Here is a 20,027-nt window from a genome sequence, read left to right as displayed (position 1 = left end):
ATAAAAGTCAAAGCTCTCTTGAAAAGACTACAAAGTAAAGGATACTTATATTCTATTATGCCAGTGGTTAATTACAAATCAACATTGAAGTTATCACTAAAACATAGGTATTTTTATTATTTTAAATCAGAAAGCTAATGCCCTTATCAAAAGTTCACTTATTTTGTTTTCATCTGTCACTTAACAATAAATACCACTTTTTACCTATTAAATAAGCAAAGATTTAGATAATAATACATTGGCAAAGATGAAAGGAATTGTAAACCATTCTCATAACTTGCAGGTAGGAGCACAGAGTTCTCTAACCTTACAGAATAAAAATTTGAAATTCATATATAAAGCCTCAAATGTATGAGCAATATCCAACTCTTTAATCCACAATTTTACTACCAGAAACTTATCCTAAGGAAGTAAATTTGCATATGCACAATTTACTGCAATATTCATCAAAAACATCCCTTATAATAAAAAATTCTAGAGACAACATAAAATGATATACAATGGTGAAGTACAATGTGTGGTACAATAAAACAGTATGCAAAAATCTTAATATTTAATGGCATGGAAATGTCTGAGGATCTACTGCTAAGAGAACAGTCAATTTCTATATAGCCTAATCTCATGTGTTTTTTTTAAGTCTATAAATAGAAAAACAAGACTAATAAAAATAAGACAGATTTTTAATGTGACAGAATTCTGTGTATTTTTATTCCTAAAATTTTAATAACATGGAAAAACCCCAAATAAGTTTACAGATTATATCCACTTTTTAAGTTAATTTACTTTTTTTTTTTTTGTATTTTTCTGAAGCTGGAAATGGGGAGAGACAGACAGACTCCCACATGCACCCGACCGGGATCCACCCAGTACGCTCTGCCCACCAGGGGGCAATGCTCTGCCCCTCTGGGGCGTCGCTCTGTTGCGACCAGAGCCACTCTAGCGCCTGGGGCAGTGGCCAAGGAGCCATCCCCAGCGCCCAGGCCATCTTTGCTCCAATGGAGCCTCGGCTGCGGGAGGGGAAGAGAGAGACAGAGAGGAAGGAGAGGGGGAGGGGTGGAGAAGCAGATGGGCGCTTCTCCTGTGTGCCCTGGCCGGGAATCGAACCCGGGACTTCTGCACGCCAGGCCGATGCTCTACCACTGAGCCAACCAGCCAGGGCTAATTTACTTTTTTAAAGACTTTATTTATTCATTTTTAGAAAGAGAGAGAGAGAGAGAGAGAGAAGGGGGGAAGGAGAGAGAGTGAGGGAGTGGGAGAGGGAGAGAGAGAGAGAGAGAAGGGGGGAGGAGCAGGAAGCATCAACTCCCATATGTGCCTTGACCAGACAAGCCCAGGGTTTCAAACCTGTGACCTCAGCGTTCCAAGTCGATGCTTTATCCACTGCTCCACCACAGGTCAGGCTAGATGATACCCACTTTTTGTACATCTTGTCTTCTGACTTAATATAAAAAGCTTGAACTATGAGATCAGTTTTACTTATTACTGTTGTTTACCTCAACAATTGAAGGTTATTATTCAATTATTTGTGATAAGGAAAAACCAAGGTTGTACCTAGGTTCATAATGTAGGCTATAGAGGGCCAAGAAATTAAAGTTATGGGCTAGTGATGGAAGACCAATACTGGAACTTTATCAGCCCTCAAAATAGAAAAAAAGAAAAACAAGTTTCCGTTGTTGAAAAGATTTTGATAGTTAGCTACCTTCTATAGCAGGGATAAATGTTGATTCTGGTCCATGATCTGAAATATCACTGATGCTGGCTGATTTTTATCACATCGAAGTGTTAACTATATATAATAAAAAAGATATTTGGTCTTAGTTTCTGGTTCCTTGCACACAGCTCCTGAAACCCTTGACATCTCCGGAGTGGTAAGTGTCTTCTGTATGTTAATGAGATGACTAGGGACCACCTAATAGTTTTAGAATGGGAGCTAGTCACCAGAAAGACCAAAACAAGAGGTTTGGAACTCTCAGTCTCCCCAGCCATCGAGCTCTGTGGAGGGAAAAATACTATAGACTGAATCAATCATCACCAATGGCAATTGTGCCTTTATAAGGAAACCTCTATAACAATCCCCTAAGAGATGGGGCTCAGAGAGCGTCCAGGTTGCTGAACACATCAAGATGCTGGGAGGATGGAGCATTCCACTCCACCCTCTTCCTTGAATACCTTGCCCTGTTTGTCTCTTCCATTTGGCGGTTCTGAGTTATATCCTCTAAAATTAACTGGCAAAGACAAGTAGTTTCCTGAGTTCTCATTCTAGTAAATTAATGAACTTGAAGAGGGGGTTTGTGGGAACCCTCAATTTATAGATGGTTGGTCAGACGTTCAGGTGACCCGATACTGACTTCTGACATTTGAAATGTGGGCAGTCTTGTGGGACTCAGCCCTTTAAAACACAGGCTCCACGTAGTTATTGAATTATTGGTCTTCAGTTGGTGTCTGGGGAATCAGAACTGGTTATTGGTGTTGGGAAACGCTACAGGGCTACCATTCAAAGGTAGCACTCAGATTTAATATTTACTTGGGAAAACAAGATATATGATAATACTTTACTATCACAATTATACTGAAACAATAAGAAAAAAGAAATGTAACTGTTTAAAGTAAATGTCTTTGAATTATGACAGCAAAGTTGATTTCCTGCATTTTTTACTTTTAAATTTTCCTAGTATTTTAAAAATAAACATATTACTCTTTCCTATGAAGAACAGAAAAATCAAAGCTATCTTTTGAATGTTTGAAATGTACAGTTCCCGAGAAGTTTGTCTATTGAATTACTACTGAAAAACTCTAACCCATATTTAATATGTGAAATCTAAAATAGAGATGTTAATAGATTAGCTATATCACGGTTCTAATATATTCTAAAGAAGCATTTGTTTTGATGCTATTAAATAAATCAACACTTTAAACCAGATTTTTAAAAAAGCTTTAATATTAAAACAGCTGAACTATCTCAGGCAATGATAAAAGGAATTTAGGCAATCCTGAATCAAGCCACAATTTGACAGAAAAGCCTAACTGTAGATGGTATTTTACAGTAGAAGACAAATGACAACATATCATTAACTTTTTAGTTGCCCAACATAAAAATAAACTTTTTTTCCAAAATAAATTTTTATTTGATTGATTTTAGAAAGAGAGAAAGAGAAAGGGAAAGAGAGAGAGAGAGAGAGAGAGAGAGAGAAACACCAATTGGTTGTTCCTCTTATTTATGCATTCACTGGTAGAATGTTCTATGTGGCCCGCAACCTTGGCATATTGAGACGACACTCTAACCAACTGGGCTACCCAGCCAGGCTCCTAAAATGTTTTTAAAATTTTGTAACCCAAGTATCTTTACTAAAAAAATGTTCTTTATCTAATTTACTTTTCAGAAATACCTCTAAGTTTAGTGTTTCTAAATTAAATTTTTATTGTTTATATCTAGAAAGAAAAATAATTATTTTAAATATAGTCTGACATAAAAGTTTAATCTAGGTCTGTTTACAAAACTTGTGATTAAATTACCCATTTTTCTTGTATTCCTACATCTTTATAGTCAGCACAAGATAAAAATCATAGAACTATAAAACTTAGAGCTTAAAGCTCTAGTGACTGCCAGTCTTCTCATCGGGAATCTTTTTTCTTAAACTTCTGAACTCTGCTTGCTATGTAGTATGCCTTCCAGTTTAAACACACACACAACACACACACACACACACACTCATATATAACTATCAATGAAACTTCCTTGGTAAGAGACAACTAGTATATACAGATTTGGTATATTTTTAGTCAAAAGTAATTTGATATTTTAGTCTCATCTTTACAAAAATATACACAGTTCTTATTAGGCATTTTGAAAAATGAAAATAACTTACAAGTGCTTTTCCCTTATTCAGTAAACCCCAGGGAGCAAGAGACCCTTGAATGATCCATTCAGTCCAACTTCCCTAATTTCACAAATAAGGTATGTGAATAAAGTAACCTGTTAAGTATAAACAGTTTAAATCAAATGAAACACAACCTCAAGTGGACCATTTCCATCAGTGATAAAAATAAGAAATGCTTCACACTATACACATTATAATTTTCTTTAAGTCTCTTTTTATTTAGAGATTTTTCTGGTAAGGAGATAAACCATAGGAAAGCATTTTCACTGGCAGTGAGGTATGTATATACTCTACCAAAATACTCCTTATTTTAATGTTTTAAACTTTATTTACATACAAAGAAAAGTATCAATGCATATCCTTGTTTCATCTATAGTATTAGCCGTACTACATGAAATAAAAAAAATGGTGCTTGCATACAAAAACTGTTATTATTGTAAAGGAATCTGATTTCAGATTAAGAGAACTAATTTGTTTTTGGAAAAAGTTTAAAAGAAGAATCACGATTTATCATGACCAAGACATCTGCACCATATTTTCCATTCCTCACAGCACATTTATTTCAGTAATTCTGTTATGTCTGTCCTTAGCATAAGCATAGTGTTACACAATTTTTGTACATATAATCACATCCAAAACAAGTTCTAAAATTTAAATTGTAAACATTCTCATCATATGTAGAAATATTTAAATTGGTGTATTAAGTTTCCTACTGATCAATTTTGGAAGAGAATACAAATGAGAAAGCCTACTCTAAACTGTGTAGTGAGCATCATTTATTAATTACATTTCTACAATGTTAAATAAAGTAAGAGGCAAACCTGTTCTGTAAGCATGTCAAATTTTTAAAACATTAAAAAGAAACAAATTTGTTAACAAAAGGATGCCTTGCAATAAAGAACATTATATTTTTAGAACATTAAATTCTATTATGATACAAAAATGTAAAGGGTAAATAGCATCTTTGTTGACAAAGTAGGAGGTAGCATGGATGCACCACTTTATTGTCTGAGAAATGCAACTGGAGTAAAGAGTATTTCCTTACCACAAATAATTTCCAGGACTATGTACATATTTCTTTTAGAAATACTTGTTTAAACAAATCTCCCTCCACTTTTTAGTATAAAAAAAACCATTCCATATGATTTAAAAAAAAACACTTACACATCTAGATAGAATATTACTCTGCCCTATTTGAGTGAACAGTCTCAATCTATGAAGTACATGATATTTAATGCCCTAAATTGAGTAAATTTAGTTAGCGGTTCCAGGTATTATACAAAACACTAAATACATACAAACAAAATATAGTATCTTATTTTTCAATGCAAGTCTTGTGGGGAATAACAGAACCTTGACTCTGGTAACACTGCAGAAAACATAATTTTCCAATAAGTCTGTCTTTAAGTATCCATGTGCAACAGTATATTAATGACTGCTTACATGTACTGATCCTTTACTGTGTGAATACAGTTAACTGAAAAAACCCAGTAAACATCTTCCATCCTATATAAAATATATAGACTACTTACTGTTTTGTTCTGATGTCACTGTAATTCACTTTCCCCCTTTTTTCCCCACTTTAGTATTTATAAACGGATAATTTAATGTGGCTTTAAAAAAAGACAAAGAATTTCAAATTTACATCCAATTCATATTTGCTATTTAAAAGGTTTCCTTGTTCTATGAAGCTGCTTCTGCCATTAGTAGAGAAAATGAAGTTTCTGTAATGGAGGCAGGCTTTTTAAATAGTGACGTGACTTCCACCATGCCAGCTCCAGTCCGTGGAAGATTAGCGTTCACAATGTGTCGTTGTAAGTGCTTAATCCAGTCTTCCTGAACAGACAATGGTCCACGAAAGACTAGGCCACAAAACCTACAGAAGAAATTGATGAGTTGTCTTAACATGACCAATTTCTTTTATTTAAAACCACTCCTATAAAATCCATAAACATAAGAAGTAAATTTTACCATATATTGGAGAAAGTTCTTGACAAAAGTTTCTAAATGCATATAAAGTCAAAATTATTTAATATAATATCAAAACTGCCAATTCATATGTTTAACAGTTATAATAACTCCATTAATATTTGTAGAAATGGTAACATTAGGTTAAAATTAAATAAAAGGTCTTTACACCTACATTTAAAACAAATATATTTTCAAAATGTATCATTCTTTTTAAAAGACCCTTACCCAATTTAGAATTCTTTAAATTGCATGAAGGTTAAGTATGGAAAGGAGGTGTGAATAATTTGTGTACTATATTTACAAGTATATGTTCCCAGAAACTAAAGACAACTAAAAAAAATCAAACCAAACAAAGCAAATAAATAAAACAACAAAAAAAGCTACTTTTATAGTTCACAGTATCAGAGAGGCTGTTAGCTAATAAAAAAAGATCCGTTAGTTATTGAAGTATACCAATTATAAACTGAGATAATAAGACTTTAAATTTGTCTCTAAAAGTTCATTTATAATTGTGGACAATTCAACTTGTAACAAATAAAAAATCTCTAATAAAATAGCTAATAAATCTCAACACAAAAATCTGTAGAAACTAAGCAGATTTGTCAATATTGGCATGTACCTGCATCTGAGAATGTAAACCTCGTCAGCACCATGAGGTAATGTTAGCATTTTCTTCTTGCTTCCAGACCTTGACCTTGATTTCTTTTGCTTACAATCTAAGGCTAAAAAAGAGAAGAAGAGAAAGACTTAACATTTCTTATATATTCCGAAATATATATAAATACACGCATACAGACATACATGCATTTCTAGAGAGGAAAGACCATCTAAATCAAGTTAGAAGCGCCCGCATTTATTTGTACTTTCTAAAGCATGCACTAACTTGCAGCTGGTTTTCTAACAGCAGTAATATTATCTACATACATACTTCCTGTACTGCTTTTTCAAATAATGCTTTATCATATGAAACAGAGAAAATGTAACTAAGTAACTTGAAATTACTAACCTGGTCAATTATCATAATGGTAATATTTTCTGTTTTGATCATACATACAGTTTAACATCTGGTTAAATCTTCCTTATTTCCAGGAAAATTATAACCTTTTATTTAAGTTTGCATTTGATTACTACTCCATTTAGTAGTTCTTACAAGCTTTAAAAACATAGTAATGAAACCTAAAAAATGTAATAAAAAGTTCAGTGAAAAAGGAATTGTATAGCAAGTCATTCTGAATTCTATAATAATAAATAGCTCTTAAAAGGGCAAATAGCACTTGAAATAATAAATAGCACTTGAAAGGGCAAAACAAGTTCAATTTTCATTTTTTAACTCAATCTGTATGACATCTACAATCATATGTTTTATTTTCTGGAAAATAAATATTAATCCAGATTATTTCATGTAAGTTTACAAATGGAATAGAAGTTTAATGTTAACTATTCTTTACATGCTTTCATTTTACATTTTCTTCCACAGCTATTTTTAAAATATTTAAAAGGGAAAAACAAGATTTTTATATTAAAGTGGATCAAAATTTTAGTGCTAACTGTTCTTGAACTTTCTCTCTATTGCTTTTCCTTCAATTAGTTATTCAACAAAATCTAATACAGGAAAAAGATATTAAGACAGGATATAACATGTCATTGGGCTTTGAATGCAACTACTCCATTCCTTAGGATAAAGGGATAATAGTATTACAGGGCGCTGCTGGTCAGTTAGCAGGAAGAGAAGGTTAAGAGTTTACATCTTGGGATTCAAGGGGGTGGGAAATAAATGTAACAAAAGAGTTACACAATCTGCTATGTGAAATCACCTGGAAAAATTCTAGGTAAGAGAGAACAGGAACTGGCTATTCAATGATTCTGTGAAATGAGTTCTTCAAAGTCCAGAATCCAAAAGAACAGATGCTATTATTACAAAACCAGTAAACACACAGTTCCTTATAGTAAAGTGGCCAGTGCTAATGAAAATGTGATATAGAAAATTAAAAACCATGAGAAGCCTAAATCTCATTCAAGCCACTGGCTTCTGCTTCTTGTCACCTGCCTCTTTAAAAGTAAAATCTCTCTGCTTATCCTCAGAAAAACAATCTTGTAAGAAAAGAACTACACACAGGAAGACAAGTATTAAAGAATGGCTAATTTAAAGCTTCAACAAAAACCTAGAATAAAAAACTCATACAAGGTTCTCATTGCTTTTCTCAGTCAAGAGCCCAGCACATAATAGCAACTCAACAAATACTTCTGAAGTAAAAACTAAAGGAAAACCCAGTAATTTAACCTGACATTTAGACAGCATATAAATGGACATTTGTTCTACCAGCATGTAATACAGGTAACATTCATGTAGAACACCTCTGCATCATTTGTTTAAATGAATATATCAATATGTTGCTAACATTACACTTATATTCTTCACTGATCAGTCTAGCTTATGTGTAGAAACTAGGTTCTTCACAACCAGTTGGAAGAGTAAAGTAGTATGTACTTGTAATCAGCACTATCTTTTTCTTAGTTTTACTGATAAACAGCAATTTGAATATAAGTGAATTTTAAAGCAATTGATACACTTAGAAGTAAAGATTTTAGGACACTCAAAAGCTAGATGTCAGCTGCCCTTTTCCAATTTTACATAAGGTAAATCACATACAATCCCTGTCTCTGTTACATAACACAGAGCAGGTATTTGGTATCTCATAAGATTACAGGTAGAATCTTACTTTTTTGAACTTGCTGGTTGTCAAAATTGCCATTGTATTCAAATTCCCTTTAAAATGTAAATAAATTACTGTAGGATAAAAATAGAATACATTATAGCAATCTTTTAAAAAATTGTTCACAGAATGCTAATGTTAGGTATATAAAACAAATTGAGGAAGAAAGGCAGAAGGTGATAAGAAAGCATGCAAAAGAATGTTTTTTTAGTCACAAAGTATTCAAAAGTTAAATTCAGATGCTATAATACTTTTAAAATGGAATTGGGCAAGTTTACTCTGTAAAAACATTTTTTGATTATAATAGAGGAAAAAAGAATTTTTCTGACTTGATGTTATATGGACTCTCGAAATCCTGAATTTTAGATTCTTTGATGAATGATTAGCTCTAAATTTTAAATGAGCACGCCAAAGGTTGTGAAGTAATTAATATTTGAAGGTAGTATGACTTTGAAAAGGACAACTCTGCCAAAATACCATTATCTCCAGGATCCAGGGTTCCAACTAAGTTTAGAGAACCACATGCATTGGGAATCCTTGGAAGTTTGTTCATAAAGTAAAGAGATATTAAAAAACCTGGGTCCTCTAGTAATTTTACTTATATATTTCAGTGTCTTAATCTCTCCATGATCATTTTTAAATGTCTTAGCCACTGAAATGTCACTTATTTAGAAAGCAAAACATGAATACATTTTATAAGAACAATTTTTTCTAATACCAATATCCAAACTTTACTGTTGTAATATTGTCTAAACTATTTAGAAAAATCTGTTAAAAAATGAGTAACATATTATGAATAAGCATACAAAGGGGACAACTATATGGTATTCTCTATGTGAAAAATGATGATTTATACAAAATGTTCCAGTAAATAAAAAAGATGATGTACAAACATGCCCATTACACAAATGTTTTCATTTAAACAGGTTTTATTATATCTAGAGAGAAAAGCAGTTTCATTCTGGACTGTCCCAGGAGTCACTATAACATTTAAAAAAAGAACAACACTAACATATTCAGTTTTACTACAATGGGGCTCATTCTTACTTGTGACAAATAACCACCAAAGGTTTAACAAAGCTGTGTACATTAATAATTTGCCAAATAGATAACATTATACAAAGCCTTTAATTGTACTTCTTAGTGTCATAACACAAAATATATACACACCTTTATTTTTGGCCAAAGTATTTTAAATCTAACATTGTTTCTAAGCATAAAATTTATAAAAATTAAGAGATTAGTTTTAGGAAATCTTAATTTTCTTCTTGAGTATTGCTTCTTTAGAAAGGAACAAACCCAGTCACTCAAATATTCCTAAGGTCCCTATATTCAAGGTAGCAGAAAATCTGTGATCTATTTTAACCAGAAGATGGCAGTTATCTGACTTATAAAGGATCTAAGTTGCTACTAAGAATATTTTACTAGTAAGAAGAATGAATTGTACGGTCATAAACAAAAAGTTTCAGAATATACCCTTTGGTAAAGTAGCTATTTTGATCAAGTAGGAATAATAGAAAAATACAATAGACTTATAAAGCCCTCAAAAACAAAACAAAAATACACTATATTGCTATGTCACAAAATATAACAACATATATGTGTCTAAAACACTAAACTGGGTCAGTAAAAAGCAAATCAATAAACAATACAACAGATACAAATTCAAGACTATTTTCTGAGACATTCTTTACTTTTATACATAGAATAAAAAAAATTTACTTTGGGCTGTAACATTATTTAAGTCCTTCTGCCCTTTCCACTTTTCTACCCATTACCCATTATATACAATAATTGTTTCAACAAATTTTTCTTTTTAATTCACTACACAAATGACCTCAAAAGAATGAGGATTTATTTTTAAAAAAACATCTGTTAAAAAAGCACAATATCTGAAATATACAAAGAACTCATAAAACTCAACAAACAAACAAACAATCCAATAAAAAAATGGGAAGAGGACATGAACAAACACTTATCCCAGGAAGAAATACAAATGGCCAACAGATATATGAAAAGATGCTCATCTTCATTGGTTATTAGAGAAATGCAAATCAAAACTACAATGAGATACCACCTCACACCTGTTAGATTAGCTATTATCAACAAGACAGGTAATAAATATCAAGTGTTGGAAAGGCTGTGGAGATAAAAGGAACCCTCATCCACTGTTGGTGGGAATGTAAAGTAATACAACCATTAGGGAAGAAAGTATGGTGGTTCCTAAAAAACTAAAAATAGAATTACCATATGACCCAGCAATCCCTCTACTGGGTATATACCCCCGAAACTCAAAAACATTGGTATGTAAAGACACATGCAGCCCCATGTGCATTGCAGCATTGTTCACAGTGGCCAAGACATGGAAACAACCCAAAAGCCCTTCAATAGATGACTGGATAAAGAAGATGTGGTACATATACACTATGGAATACTACTCAGCCATAAGAAATGATGATATCGGATCATTTACAACAACATGGATGAATCTTGATAACATTATACGGAGTGAAATAAGTAAATCAGAAAAAAACTAAGAACTGCATGATTCCATACATAGGTGGGACATAAAAAAGAGACTAAGTGACATGGACAAGAGTGTGGTAGTTGGGGGGGGGGGGGAGAAGACGGAGGGAGAGGGGGGAGGGGAGGGGCATAAAGAAAACCAGATAGAAGGTGACAGAAGACAATTTGACTTTGGGTGATGGGTATGCAACATAACTAAATGTCAAAATAACCTGGAGATGTTTTCTCTGAACATATGTACCCTGAGTTATTAATGTCACCCCATTAAAATTAATAATAAAAAAATTCTTTATTGCTAAAAAATGCTGACCATATCTAAAAAACAAAAAAAAATCTGTTAAAAAAGCACATCATAAAAAAATTAACATTCACTACCAAATATTCTCATCTGCAATCATCCTCCCCTGCCATTTAGTTGAAAGCCCCATTTTATCTGTTTTGTTCCTGACTGTTGGCATCTCTGGGATAAAGTATAACTTAATATAATAGCCAGGTTATATATAACCAAAATAAGTTATAAAATATCCCTACTAGAGGGAAGAAAATTTCTTCTTTAATCGGCCTGTATAAGGTGGGCAGGTAATAGCAGCTATGAACTCATTCAGGAAGAAAGTGAGGATAAAATAACATGAACAGGTAAGCCTTCATTCCACCGCCATTAACAAGTAGGTGGTGGAGGTGCAAGTGGCAGTGGTAGGAGGAAAAAGGATGCATAAGCTCCAAGAGGTACACAGTGTGATACGGATAAATAAACAAATCTAGTTGGTGCCATTAATCATTCAAGGTTCATAAGCTCCGAACATATAAGACTGTGCAAGTAGCATTTTCTTTCCTTCAGCCTCAACTAAAAAAGGAGCATGGATTTTTTTTGAAAGGGGGGTAGTAGGTAAGGAGGAAGAAACATGTTAGCTTGTATAACTCTGCATAACCTTGTATAACATTGGGATGGGGGTATGGTTCAGGAAAAGCCATTGTTGAAAACTCAGTCTTTTTTCTACAGCGTACACTTTTGTCTTCACATAAAGTGCATAGAAGACACAGTTCACAGGTGCATGTCGCATAGGGTCCTACACTTTAATGCTCTGCTGTGGCAGTCTTGAAATTCTTAATATATACCTTTTTTAACACAGGGTGCTACATTTTCAGTGGACCTGAAAATTATGTAGACAACTCTGGGTACTGAGTACCCACTGCCCTAAATGAGAAAAAGCAGCCAGCCCTTAATTCCACCTCTTAATCTCTTAACCCATTAAAAAAAAACTATTTAAGAAGAACAATTGTTAAATCCCACTCTTATACAGTCCATTAAAACTGGAAAGAATTCCCCTACTCCTAATACTAATTTTTTGTTTCTGGCTGGCTATATGCTGCCATAATCAAACTAGTCACTATTCCCAAAATGTACATGTAATGCAGTTTAAGTGGTTATTGTTATGAAAAACAAGGTTCCCTACCAATCAGAATTAAGCATAGACAATTAGCAACCTCAAAAATGTATTTCCACCAATATTTTACCTTGATAGTTTCACTCCAAAGTTGGATATTCTTTCAGTACCCTAAGTTACTTTCAGTGATTTTTTTCAGTTTGCATTCTCAATAACTAAAGAACAAAAACAACAGAAAACACAGCACCACTAACCTAGAATCACAGAGCAATCAGGGAGAAGTTAATTAGAGTCTTCATGGTTTAACATTTTACCTGAAATAGGATGATATACAAAATATTTGAAAACCAGATTTCCTTTGCTGTAAATACGAGTTTATGGCTTAAAAATACCAGTCTAGAAAAGACAGGTTTCTTGAGTTTGCCCCAAATAAAAAGTAAGAGGTTGTATTAAGGGTAGCAACAGACTCACATGCTTGGTTCAGAGAAAGCAAATGAAGATAGCCTTTATTTAAACTTGGGTCTCCTTGGGAGAAGAAAAAGTGCATTCAATTTGCAGAGGTGTCTGCTAATTCAAAGTAGAGGGGATGACTGGTACAAGAGTATTTTGAGCAAGTATTTTCAAGATATGAAAGGAAAAGTTAAACATAAATTTGATACTTTATCACATATATAACAGAAATTGGAAACAAACTAGTTTTTCCAGTTTGCCAAAAGCTAAAAGCTAACAATACCCAATACAAGTTGCTTAGCTGGTTACAACAGTAAATGTATTATTTCTGTGGTGACAAGTAAGAAAAAAATATTTTAAATTTCTCCCTAAGTGGGGTGAACTTGTGTGCTCTTTTATTAAGTAAAATAAGCACTTACCAATATCAAACACTTTTCTAAGACACTCTAAAACTGGTATTAACATTACAATACATAATATGAAATCTGCTTTAAACCATTTTGCTTAATATTACCTGAATATAATCACACTTTCTATCTCTTAAATTCTTGGTATTTTCAAAATTTCATTTCATATTTAGGACTAATTAAACACTTGTTTCTGGTTACAAAATTAAGAAAGTACAACACTTTTACTTTAAAATTTCTGTAAAATTATCTTTAATATAATCACATTCAACTTAGATAGGGCTCACAATAATTATAATAGTAATAAATCTAAGTGTCACATAGATCTGATTTGGCTTTTTATTTTAGTACTTTACACATTCCAGCTAAAATTCAATCTATAATCAAACATGGTGCTGACCAGTTATCTTCTAAGGTAATTTCCAGCTCAGGCCACAATTAAATATATATTCTAAATACTGGATACCAAGAATAAACCTCATTCCTCAAATTCCAGACACAACAAAGAAAACAGTAAATCCTATTTTTTCACTTTTTAGATAAGGGACCACCAGTCTCCACCAAGCCATCCTCTTGCTCTAACATCCTTTTAAAAGAGAATAACTGGGTATTTTTTTATTATTTCCATAAAGTAACTTAAAGTAAACTGCTTAGTGTTTATCTCTGACCAGGAAATTGCCTTGTAACTATAAGGCCTAACTATATCATAATCAAGATTATAAATAGCATTCAAATAATTAATCTTAGGAATCATTAAAAAAAATAGAAACCATAGCAACACAATACAACTGAGGATATAGAAACACATTTTAAAAAAAGTCCAAACATATAAAAATCCAGGTTAAGTCAACTGATAAAATCAAAACACGATATAGAAAAGCAAAACTCAAAAAATTAGTAATAGAACCAACAGGAAGAATGCTAGGGAACTAGTTAAGGAAAACGAGATGATAGTCAGAAAAGACTGTCAAGAGGTAGACAAGATGGCGCTGGAGTAGGCAGACATACCAACATCTACCTCCCAGAACCAAAGTGGATTACAAACTAATTTTATGAACTATCATCTGGAAAAACCAACTTTAGACTAAACTAAGAGGACTCTTCAACCAAGGAACACTGAAGAAGCCACACAGAGACTGGTAGGAAAAGTGGAAACGGGGAAACGCGGAGAGGGCTGCCCAGCTCCCCGGAGCGAACGGCAGCAGGGAGAGACTCGCGTGGCGGAAAGTGAGTTTAGCAGAGGGGGAAGGGTCCTGAGTCCCAGGAACAAAGCCCCAGAGCCCAGAAGAGGCGTAAGGACAGTATTTAGCTGGAAACAAGTCGGGATACTGTTTTTGAGAAAGAGTCTGATTTCTCAGACCCAGGATCCTTCTTAAAGGGACCGCGCAGAACATCTCTCTCATAACCACCCACCCGGGGCTCCTGGGGACGGGGACCAGAGTAACAGGAAGAGAGTGTAATCTAGGAGGCACAGGGAGAAGCATTTTGGGAGATAGCCACCCTAACCCCTGGGACGAGTCACTCCCCAAAGCTGAAGGGAATATTTCCCCCGGAAACAGCAATACCAGCAAAGGGAAGCAGGAGAGCAGCCAAACAAGCTCCCCCACGGCATTCAGAGCAGAGTCGCATAGAAGGAGGGAGCTTTTGGGTCTAGAGTAGTGAGTCTTGGGGTCCGAGCTGCAACGCCCCCACCCACGCGGCTGAGGGCGCGCCGGAGGACAGCTGACAGCGAGAGACAAAAGGGCGGTTTTGCTGGCAGGGGTGAAAACCAGCTGGCCATCACCGGGCTCAGGTGTGAGCTCAATCTTGCCCGGCAGGGGAGGAGAGGGCCTGCAAAAGCGGTCAAGCTCAGCTGCCGGCAGCCTGTAATCCAGCCTGCAGGAAAAGGGCGGGAACCCGGGAAAGGGTGGAGACCAGCCCCTGAGCAAGGGCAGAGGAGCACAGCCTTGCCCCGCCCGTGCAACCCAGGCTTGCGGTCTGACTTGGTAGCGGGCTCCTCCCGCGGGGGTGGAGCCAAAAGCCCAGAAGAGGCGGAGTTCCGCTACGGAGCTGAGCTTGGGAACGCAGTCCTGCCCTGCGGTAGAGCCAAGGCTAGCAGCGGTTCCTTGAGTGGGCTCCTCCTGCAAGGGCAAGGCGAAAGCCCGGAAACAGGCGGAGACCCGCAGCTCAGCAAAGGTGCTCGCCAGTGCCCTGAGGACCGAGCATAACGTCACACACGGGGGCAGGGCAAAGGCCAGGGCCACCAACAACGCTTGTGCACCCAAGCACGTGATCACAGCCACTCCCGTGAAGAGAAAATGCGGAGGCAGAGAAATACAACACAAATAAACCAAGAGAAATCCACAGAAAAAGACCTAAGAGAATCAGATATAACCAAATTACCAGATGCAGAGTTTAAAATAACGATTGTTAGGATGCTCAAAGATATCAGAACAACCATAGATGGCCATTACGAAAACCTAAATAAAGAGATAACAAATATAAAAAAGGACATTGAAATAATAAAAAAGAATCAGTCAGAAATGACAAAAGAAATAAAAAATACAATGGAAGGAATTAAAAGCAGGATGGATGAAGCAGAGAATCGAATCAGTGAGTTAGAGAACACAATAAATAAAGGCACGGAAGCAGAGCAGAAAAAAGAAAAGAGACTCAAAAAGTCTGAGGAAACTCTAAGAAAGCTCTGTGACAACATGAAGAGAAACAACATCCGCATCATAGGGGTTCCTGAAGAAGAAGAGAAAGAACAAGGGATAGAGACTTTGTTCAAACATATTATAGCGGAAAACTTCCCCAATTAAGGCAGGAAAACATTACACATGTTCAGGAAGCACAGAGAACTCCATTAGGGAGAAACCCAAAGAAACCAACACCAAGACACATCATAATTAAAATACCAAAGCTAAATGATAAAGAGAAAATATTAAAAGCTGCTAGAGAAAAAAAGACTATCACCTACAAAGGAGCCCCCATAAGGATGACTTCTGACTTCTCAACAGAAACACTTGTGGCCAGAAGGGAATGGCAAGAAATATTCAAAGTAATGCAGTACAAGAACCTACAACCAAGACTACTTTATCCAGCAAGGCTATCATTTAAAATTGAAGGAGAAATAAAAAGCTTTACAGACAAAAAAAACCTCAAGGAATTCACTGCAACCAAACCAAGGCTGCAAGAAATGCTAAAGGACCTGTTGTAAACAGATCAAAGGAAAAAAAGAATATAGCAAAAGAGGAATACAGTTTCAAAGAAAAAAAATGGCAATAAACAATTACATATCAGTAATAACTTTAAATGTAAATGGATTAAATGATCCAATCAAGAGACATAGGGTAGCTGTGTGGATAAGAAAACAGGACCCATACATATGCTGTCTACAAGAGACACACCTTAAATCAAAGGATGCACACAAACTGAAGATAAAGGGATGGAAAAAAATATTTCCCACAAATGGAAATGAAAAAAAAAGCTGGGGTAGCAATACTTATATCAGACAAAATGGACTTTAAAACCAAGGCCATAGTTAGAGATAAAGAAGGTCACTACATAATGATAAAGGGAGCAATCCAAAAGGAAGATAAAACCATTATAAATATCTACGCACCTAATATAGAAGCAGCTAAATATATAAAGCAGACTTTGATGGGCTTAAAGGGCGAGATCAACAGCAATACTATAATAGTAGGGGATTTCAATACCCCATTAACATCATTAGATAGATCATCAAGAAAGAAAATCAACAAAGAAACAGCAGACTTAAAGGACATATTAGATCAACTCGATTTAATAGATATCTTCAGAACCTTTCACCCTAAAACAGCAGAATATACATTCTTTTCAAGCGCTCATGGTACATTCTCTAGAACAGACCACATGTTAGGGCACAAAAGCGGTCTCAACAAATTTAAGAAGATTGAAATATCAAGCACTTTCTCTGATCACAATGGCATTAAACTAGAAATCAACCACAATAGAAAAATGGAAAAACATTCAAACACTTGGAAACTAAATAGCACGTTATTAGATAACGAATGGGTTAACATTGAGATCAAAGAAGAAATAAAAAAATTCCTAGAAACAAACGATGAGCATACATCAACTCAAAATTTATGGGACACAGCAAAAGCAGTCCTGAGAGGGAAGTTTATAGCATTACAGGCATACCTCAAGAAGCTAGAAAAAGCTCAAATAAACAACTTAACCCCGAATCTAAAGGAACTAGAAAAAGAACAGCAAGTAAAGCCCAGAGCTAGTAGAAGGAAGGAAATAATAAAGATCAGAGCAGAAATAAATGACATAGAGGCTAAAGAAACAATACAGAGGATCAATAAAACCAGGAGCTGGTTCTTTTAAAAGGTAAACAAGATTGATGAACCTTTAACGAGACTCACCAAGAAAAAGAGAGAGAGGACTCAAATAAAATTAGAAACGAGAGTGGAGAAATAACAACGGACACAACAGAAATACAAAATATTGTAAGAAAATACTATGAAGAAATGTACGCCAAAAAACTAGACAACCTAGATGAAATGGACAAATTCCTTGAATCATATAATCTTCCAAAAATCAATCTGGAAGAATCAGAAAACCTAAACAGACCAATTACAACAAATGAGATTCAAACAGCTATGAAAAAACTCCCAAAAAAGAAAAGTCCTGGGCCTGATGGCTTCACAAGTGAATTCTACCAAATATTCAAAGAAGAACTAACTCCTATCCTTCTCAAGCTATTTCAAAAAATTCAAGAGGAAGGAAGACTTCCAAACTCCTTTTATGAGGCAAGCATAATTCTGATTCCAAAACCAGGCAAAGACAACACACAAAAAGAAAATTATAAGCCAATATCCCTGATGAACTGAGATGCAAAAATCCTCAACAAAATATTAGCAAACCGGATCCAGCAATATATGAAAAAAATCATACACCATGATCAAGTGGGATTTATTCTTGGGAGGCAAGGCTGGTACAATATTCGCAAATCAATCAATGTGATTCATCACATAAACAAAAGAAAGGAGAAAAACCACATGATAATTTCAATAGATGCAGAAAAAACATTTGATAAAGTCCAGCACCCATTCATAATCAAAACTCTCAGCAAAGTGGAAATATAGGGAACATACCTCAACATGATAAAGGCCATCTATGACAAACCCACAGCGAACATCATACTCAATGGGCAAAAATTAAAAGCAATCCCCTTAAGATCAGGAACAAGGCTGGGGTGCCCCCTTTCACCACTCTTATTCAACATAGTTCTGGAAGTCCTAGCCACAGCAATCAGACAAGAAAAAGAAATAAAAGGCATCCCAATGGGAAAAGAAGAAGTAAAACTATCATTATTTGCAGATGATATGATATTGTATATAGAAAACCCTAAAGTCTCAGTCAAAAAACTACTAGACCTGATAAATGAATTCGGCAAGGTGGCAGGATATAAAATCAATACACAGAAATCAGAGGCATTTTTATACACTAACAATGAACTGTCAGAAAGAGAACTCAAGGAATCAATCCCCTTTACCATTGCAACCAAAAAAATAAAGTACCTAGGAATAAATCTAACCAAGGAGATTAAAGACTTGTACTTGGAAAATTATAAAACATTGATAAAAGAAATCAGGGAAGATACGAATAAGTGGAGGCATATACCGTGCTCATGGTTAGGAAGAATAAACATCATTAAAATGTTTATATTACCCAAAGCAATTTATAAATTCAATGCAATACCGATTAAAATACCGATGACTTACTTCAAAGATATAGAATACATATTCCAAAAATTTATACGGAACCAAAAGAGAACACGAATAGCCTCAGCAATCTTGAAAAGGAAGAATAAAGCGGGAGGTATCACACTTCCGGATATCAAGTTATATTATAAGGCCATTGTACTCAAAACAGCATGGTACTGGCATAAGAACAGGCACATAGATCAATGGAACAGAACAGAGAACCCAGAAATAAACCTACAGCTCTATGGACAACTGATATTTGACAAAGGAGGTAAGACAATACAATGGAGTAAAGACAGCCTTTTCAACAAATGGTGTTGGGAAAATTGGACAGCTACCTGCAAAAAAATGAAACTAGACCACCAACTTACACCACTCACAAAAATAAACTCAAGATGGATAAAAGACTTGAATGTAAGCCGTGAAACCATAAGCATCTTAGAAGAAAACATAGGCAGTAAGCTCTCTGACATCTCTCGCAGCAATATATTTGCTGATTGGTCTCCACATGCAAGTGAAATAAAAGACAGGATAAACAAATGGGACTTTATCAAACTAAAAAGCTTCTGCACAGCTAAAGACAATAAGAACAGAATAAAAAGACAAACTACACAATGGGAGAATATATTTGACATTGCGTCTGATAAGGGGTTAATAACCAAAATTTATAAAGAACTTGTAAAAGTTAATACCAGGAAGACAAACAATCCAATCCAAAAATGGGCAAAAGAAATGAATCAACACTTCTCCAAAGAGGACACACAGATGGCCAATAGGCATATGAAAAAATGTTCAACATCACTAATGATTAGAGAAATGCAAATTAAAACCACAATGAGATATCACCTCACACCAGTCAGAGTGGCGCTCATCAATAAAACAACACAGAATAAGTGCTGGCAAGGATGTGGAGAAAAGCGAACCCTCCTGCACTGCTGGTGGGAATGCAGACTGGTGCAGC

At 34.9% G+C, this 20,027-nt stretch overlaps 1 protein-coding gene across 11 annotated transcripts in view; it reads right to left on the bottom strand.

Annotated features, from left to right (window-relative positions):
- Window positions 1–4,075: 4,075 nt before the first annotated feature.
- Window positions 4,076–20,027, bottom strand: part of ZNF644 (zinc finger protein 644) — a 128,729-nt gene continuing 112,777 nt past the window's right edge. For all 11 annotated transcript variants that reach the window (XM_066376814.1, XM_066376812.1, XM_066376817.1 and 8 more), the window contains 2 exons: window positions 6,469–6,571; window positions 4,076–5,754 (listed from right to left, as the gene is read on the bottom strand). In XM_066376814.1, coding sequence (XP_066232911.1) covers window positions 5,562–5,754; window positions 6,469–6,571 — 296 coding nt within the window. In that variant the 3' untranslated portion in view covers window positions 4,076–5,561. The remainder of the gene's footprint in view (window positions 5,755–6,468; window positions 6,572–20,027) is intronic.

This window comes from Saccopteryx leptura, chromosome 3 (assembly GCF_036850995.1).
Source record: "Saccopteryx leptura isolate mSacLep1 chromosome 3, mSacLep1_pri_phased_curated, whole genome shotgun sequence".
Lineage (NCBI taxonomy): Eukaryota > Metazoa > Chordata > Mammalia > Chiroptera > Emballonuridae > Saccopteryx > Saccopteryx leptura.
The sequence above is the reverse complement of the archived record's forward strand: the minus strand, read 5'-3'. Positions and strand labels throughout refer to the sequence as shown.